Here is a 6,753-nt window from a genome sequence, read left to right on the forward strand (position 1 = left end):
AGGAGGCAGCAGGTGGAAGTGCCGGCGCGCGGCACGGGTGCTTTGCTGGTTCCTCTGGGTGCGCCCCTGGCACCCGGCAACCTCAGGGAGCATCCAGGGCTACCCCGAGGCCCTCGGCCTGGGGTCTGGGAGAGTCAGAAGACCGGAGGGAACGGAATCCGTTTGCTAGTTCGGCCCATAAGGGGCAGAACAGCGATTTGTAGTTGGGGGAATGCACCGAAGGAACCCGGGAGCGACCTTGCTACTTGTCGCGGTCCTTCCGGGGCCCACTGGGTCGTGGTCATAGCATTTCCCACTCTTACAACTCACGGAACCGGATCCTCTCACCGAGAGAGAGACAGAGGGAGGGAGAGACAGAGAGACAGAGAGAGATGAGAAGATAGGAGAAAAAGAGAGATTAGGGGAGCAATGTCCCTTGTCAGCGGTCGCACTTTCTTAACTTGTCCCTTAAACTCCCCTTTCCGCGTCTCCTTCCTTCCCTCCCTCTGCCAGCCCCAGAGGACCCGACGGGAGATCCGGAGCCCTTGACCTCCTAGGAGATTCCACAGCCCTGCACCCTCCGCCTGTCTCTGCTCCCGGACCTCCGCAGGGGCGCTGATCCGAGGGCGCGCCTGCCACGGCCTCGGAGCCCTACACACCCCGCCTGGCGAGGGGAGCGCAGCACCGACTCATGAGGCATAATAAAAAAGTACAAATTTTTACTTTATTACTTCTATTTTTTTTTTTTTTTTTTAAAGTAAGGAGGAATTTTTGAACACCATAGAAGCCCTGAAGGATGCTGTTGGCGGAGGGGATTAGCTCTCCACCCATCCGGCCCGCGGAAGCTGCTCGCGGGCGAGGCCTCGAAGGTCCGAGTGGTTCTAAGAAGTTCTAAGGCTCCAGGCCCGCCCCCGTCCCGGACTTCAGCAAGGGCGATCCCGTACATATTAACTGTAGAGCTACCACTCTTCCCGAAGGCTGTGGGAATTTTACAATCCCGAAACCAAACTCCAGAAGGCCAGACGTTCTCTCTTGGAGCGACCCTCCTTGCCTTTGAGCCTCATCCACTGCCGGGTCCTGAAACACCCCAGCCTGCACCCACGCTTGGAAGGGACAGGCACCCTCCGTCTCCGTCCGGGCCCCCAGCCTCAGCCGGTTTCTTTCTTCTCGTAGCTCTCCAAGAGCTCAGTCATGAAGGAGATGTAGACGATGGCCAGGCGCAGGGTCTCGATCCGGGACAGCCTCTTTTCATAAGCAAATGTGGGCACCTTTCTTCGCAGCTGGTCGAAGGCCTCGTTGAGGTTGAACATCCGCTTTCTCTCGCGGATGTTGGCTGCCTGGCGCTGGGCGTAGGTGATCACCCTTTTCCTCTTCGGACGTCCCAGCAGGGAGGCGCCTCTCTGGCGCTCCTCATCCTCCTCGTCCCCCTCGTCTACTTCGCACTCCTCATCCTCCGGGTCCCCCTCCTCGAAGTGCACCAGGCTTCTGGGCCTTCCCTCTCGGAGCAGAAGGGCTCGATCCCCAAAGGGGACCCCAGAAGCAAAGTCGCAAAGGAGAGGGGCCCCCGGAGAGGCCAGGGACAGGTCTGCGACGAAGTCCAGCACGGTGGCGTCCACGCAGTTCTCGGGATAGGCCGCCATCGCGTCGGCTTGGCCTTGTGTCTCATCTATTTTATTTCTCGCAGGAAAGGAAGAGGCTGGTGATGGGCTTCTTAAGGGCCTAGAATCTGCTGCGGCACCATCACTGAAGGGCCAAGGACATTAATATTTATAATCGAGTTGATAACAGGATTAGTCGCACAGGCAGGGAAGGCCGTGACAATGTTCCTCCTCTCGAAGTTGATGGAAAGAGACAAGCTTGAGCCAGCAGCGGAGGGGGTGTGGGGAGCACGCGTGGAAGACTCAAAGGGAAGGGCCTCCAGTTTTGAGATCCTTTTCGCTGCGCTACCCGGGACAGTTCCTTCTTGGCAACAACTCCCTGCTCTTGCCTGCTGTGCTTTTTGTGTCTTTCCTTGCCCCCGCAGCCAACTAGTGTTCTTCAGGCTCCTTATCTCATGTAGTTCTTTAATTTAGGCTTGGATTTCAAAGCGAGGATGTTTTCCACAGGGCTGGCTTCTCCTGGGCTTCGGGTTAGGAGTCCTGAATCTTGCCACCCCAGGCTGCCAATGGATGTGAAATAAGCGCATGTGCTTTTAATGATGTCCTGAAGAGGGGCCCTGTCTGCCAGGGGTGACGGGGAACTGTTTGCCCGGTATCCCAGTGCAGCGGCTGCTGAAAGGCAAGACCTTCCATTAGCTTAAGTAAGCATGGCAGGGGGGCTGAGAGCGCATTCCCCAGAGTCTCTGTTGGAATCGGTTTTCTCCTTCCTGGGCACCGCAAACAGCTCTCCTGGCGTGCTACAGACCCTGACTTCTAAAGTCTGTTTTGTTGCAATCAGCCTAACAATTGAGATACTTGACTTTCCTTTCCCTCCCCTTACCTCCTATCATGTAAAGTAGAGGATTTTACTCCGAGGGCAAAAGTTATGATGGTAATACAGTGACAGAACATTTTTTCTGAGCCTGCTTCACTAATACCAGCGTGGGGGTGGGGGTGGGGATAAAGCAAATTTTCCTCCCAAACAAAGCCACTGTATTTTTTTTTTTAAAAAACGGGATTGACCCTTTGATAAACAAACAGGATCGATCAGCTCCAGCTCACCCTCTGCTGAGGACTCCTGCGACTTTTAAATTGCTGATTAAGTATTTGTTTGCGAACAAAGAAAAACGCTAACACATCCCATCTGGTTTGTTTCCCCATTGATTTGTACCTTTAAACCTTAGGATTTAAGATCAGAAACTATATTTTTTTGAGTTCTGTTTAAGGGAGTTTTTTTTTATTTTTGCTATTTTTAGATCATTTTTTGAGATAAAAAGGGATTTTAAATTTAGTATAACAAAATGGAATTTTATTGATTTCATATTATCCTACATATTTTAACAAAGAAGGTTATTTTCCCCCTTCATCTTTGCCGATAGCTATATTAATTTAATTACCCAGTATAGAGACTTTTAAGAAGACACCAAGGAGGAGATAACATGCTCGAAAATGATTTTAAAAGTGAATTAAAAGACTCAGCCTAAGGAATATTAATACAGAGATGTCTTGGTTCAGGAAAGCACTGCTAAGGACGTTCTTATTAAGGAGGTAAATTGTGGCTGCGAGGATGATACAGCTAGTACTTTGGACAGCTCCCAGAAACAGCCTCTTTCTAACAGGTAAGTACAATTCCTTTCCTTCTTTCTAGTCTCCCAGTGTGTAATCAGGAGCCCTGGTGGTGCGATGGCTAAGAGGTTGACTGTTAAGCAAAAGATTAGATAGTTCAGATCCACCAGCAGTTCCTTGGAAACACTGTGAGTCCAACTTGATGGCAACGGGTTAGACTGTAATCAAAGCAGTATAACCTTGAAGTATTTTTTGTTTTATAAACTCATTTGTGTCTGAGCTGTCCCTCTTTTGCCCTTTAATTGATTTTTTCTTCTCTTGGTTGTGTTTAATCTTCACTCTCCAATTTGTGTTGTAATAACACAGGCAAAGAAGAATTGGAATTTATGTTCCTGAAAGATGTTATTGAGAATGAGTTCTTTGGTTATGATGGACGATTTAGTTTTTACTAAACTTCTTGCAAACATTAGACTGAAAAATGAAGACTAACTGGAATTTCAGCAGAGGCTAAGGAACCAGTAAATGGGAGAAGTATGTTTTGCTTTGAGAAGGAATAACATGCTTTCCTTTTGTTACTGCACTTTTATTTTTATTTTAAATTTTTTGATGGCATGTGTTTTCAGTATTGGGATGCATGCTTACTAATTGAGTGTGTTGAAATTTTTTGCTGGTAATATGGATTTTGAAAAAAATGATAGGGTAATATAAGCCATCCATAAGGTGAGGGGCACTGTGGCACCACCAATCTGTGGTATGATAATGTACCAGAAAGAACTAAATAGAGGATTTATTGTCGGTGCCTTTCCATTAGATTACATGGGGGAACCTCTGGTTTTCTAAACATGGCATATAAAAAACAAAGCAAACTCATCAGGGCTCCCTAACTATCACTCAGGAAAGCCGTAATTATGCTTGCAAAACTTATCTCACAGAAATAAAGGGAAAAAAGGCAAAAGTTCACAGAAGTGTATAAAACTAACATCCTGGAAGCATCACCTAATAGAAAGCTCAACCTACCCAACAATGAGGCTCCAACTCCAGTCTGCTGAGCCTTATGCATTTCACAGGGGTCCTGCTTTGAAGCTAAAATGCATTAGAACAAGAATAACATACTGCCTACCAGGTCCAGAGGCATAAAAAGTGGCTGATATATTGTTAAACCAATAGTAACTAAAGAGTTAGCTCTTGTTTGACTTAATGTGTTATTATATATTGTGTAAATTTATAGTTAATTAAGTTTTTCTCAGTGACACAATTTTTTTTTCTTTTAAGTACTTATATAAATGGATTAAATACCTCATTAAACTGGGATCTAAATTCACAAAAAATACATTAGGTCACTTACTAAGGACAATAATGGTAGAAACTTAAAATTTAATAAAATAGGAGTCACAAGCTTTCATGAGACTCTGAAGAAACAATTTCCTTGAACTAAAATCTCTTATGATTTTAGTCAAGTTAGTGCTATTTCAACAATCATATCACAAAAGAAACTGTAGCAAAATTAACTGGAAGCAGCACGGGAGACTCCAGTTCAGCCTTTGTGCCTCTTTCCAATTACTAACTACACTATGTCTTGGCTTCTGAGATTAATCTAGCCTATTTTTGTGTGTTAAATAGAAGAAACCATAGTGTAGATACCTGCTTGTGTCTTTCACTCAATGTTTTGTTTGCCAGAATTATCTGTGTCATTCCCATTGCTGTATAGTATTACACTGTGTGAATATATCACTATTAATTTATTCCTTCTACTGGTGATGGACATTTGGGTAGTTTCCAGTTTTTAGCTAATACAAATAACAGTGCTATGGAATTAGTGTACGTATCTTTTGGTGAGCATATTTATGCATTTCTCTTCAGTATACACTCAGAAGTGAAATAGGTTTTGTATATGTTCAGCTTTAGCAGCTACTGCCTAATCATTTTCCAAAATGATTGCAATAATGTACATCGTCACTAGCAAGGTATCAGAGCTCTGGTTTCTTTACATACTTGCCAACATTTGGTATTTTCTATCTTATTTATTTTAGCCATTCTGAAGATGTGTCTGGGTATCACACCATGGTTGTAATTTGTATTTCTCTGATGACAAATGAATTGAACACCATTTCGTATTGGCTAATTAGGTATGCCCTTTGGTGATGTGCCTGCTCAAGTGTTTGGCTAATTTTCCTAACTTTTTTTGATTTATGCGAATGTTTTAGATATGAATTTTATTCAGAAATATGTATTGCAATTATCTGCTCAAAAATCTGTGGCTTCCCCTCCCCCACCTTAATGGTATCTTTTGATGAAAAGGAGTTCTTGTTTTTAACGTAGCCAAACTTACTACTTTTTTCTACTTGGTTAGTGCTTTTTGTATATAGTTTAATAAACCTTAACCTATTCCAAAAGAAGATATCTTATGCTTTCTTCTAAAAATGTATTTTTTTCTCTTACATTTAGAACTTATTCAACCTAAAATTAATTTTTGTAGGAATTGACTTGAAGGCAATGGGTTTGGTTTTTTTAAATTTAAATTTTTATAGCTACTTATTCAACATACAGAAAAAACAATCCTCACAGTTGGACCAACAAGCAACATCATGATAAATGCGGAAAATTGAGGTTGTCAAGGATTTCATTTTACTTGGATCCACAATCAGCACCCATGGAAACAGCAGTCAAGAATCAAACTACCAATTGCATTGGGCAAATCTGCTTCAAAAGACCTCTTTAAAATGTTAAAAAACAAAGATGTCACCTTGAAGACTAAGCTGTGCTTGACTCAAGCCATGGTGTTTTCAAACACCTCATACGCATGCGAAAACTGAGCAATGAATAAGGAAAACCAAAGAAGAATGAGGCCTTTTAATTATGGTGTTGGCGAAGAATATTGAATATACCATGGACTGCCGAAAGAATGAAAAATCTGTCTTGGAAGAAGTACAGCCAGAAATCTCCTAAGAAGCAAGGATAGCGAGACTATGTATCATGTGCTTTGGACATGTTATCAGGAGGGATCAGTCCCTGGAGACAGACATCATGCTTGGTAAAGAAGAGAGTCAGCAAAAAAGAGGAAGACCCTTGACGAGATGGATTGACACAGTGGCTGCAACAATGGGCTCAAGTGTAACAATGATTGTGAGGACGGCTCAGGACTGGGCAGTGTTTCGTTCTGTTGTACATAGGGTTGTTACGAGTCAGAACCGACCTGACAGCACCTAACAAGAACAACAATTACGGCAAGACTGTTTATAGTTATCTGCTTACCCCTTTTCCTTTTAGTAATAGACCCACCACATATGTTTTAGGAGGCTACATTTCTGTTCCACTCCATTCCTGCCAATGAGATATGAGCAGAAGTGATATGTGTAACTTCAAGTTGGTCTATTGAAAAGGAAATTGTTTGGTTTTCACTGTCTTTTTGTTGTCTTGCCATGGCCTGGAATGTGCATACGTTGTTGCTGAGCAAGCTTTGACCATGTAGACAAGGACAATGCCATACAGCAGAGGTTGCAAGATATTTTGTGTAAATGGCCAGATACTACTTTTTTAACCTTTGTGGGCCATATGGCCTCTGTTTCAACTA

At 43.6% G+C, this 6,753-nt stretch overlaps 1 protein-coding gene across 1 annotated transcript; it reads right to left on the reverse strand.

The window, feature by feature from the left end:
- Positions 1–1,127: 1,127 nt before the first annotated feature.
- On the reverse strand, positions 1,128–1,619 carry FERD3L (Fer3 like bHLH transcription factor). The gene has a single exon (XM_003407090.1). The coding sequence runs from the start codon at positions 1,617–1,619 to the stop codon at positions 1,128–1,130; it is 492 nt and encodes a 163-aa protein (XP_003407138.1).
- Between the last annotated feature and the right edge of the window lie 5,134 nt (positions 1,620–6,753).

This window comes from Loxodonta africana, chromosome 8 (assembly GCF_030014295.1).
Source record: "Loxodonta africana isolate mLoxAfr1 chromosome 8, mLoxAfr1.hap2, whole genome shotgun sequence".
Classification (NCBI taxonomy): Eukaryota; Metazoa; Chordata; class Mammalia; order Proboscidea; family Elephantidae; genus Loxodonta; species Loxodonta africana.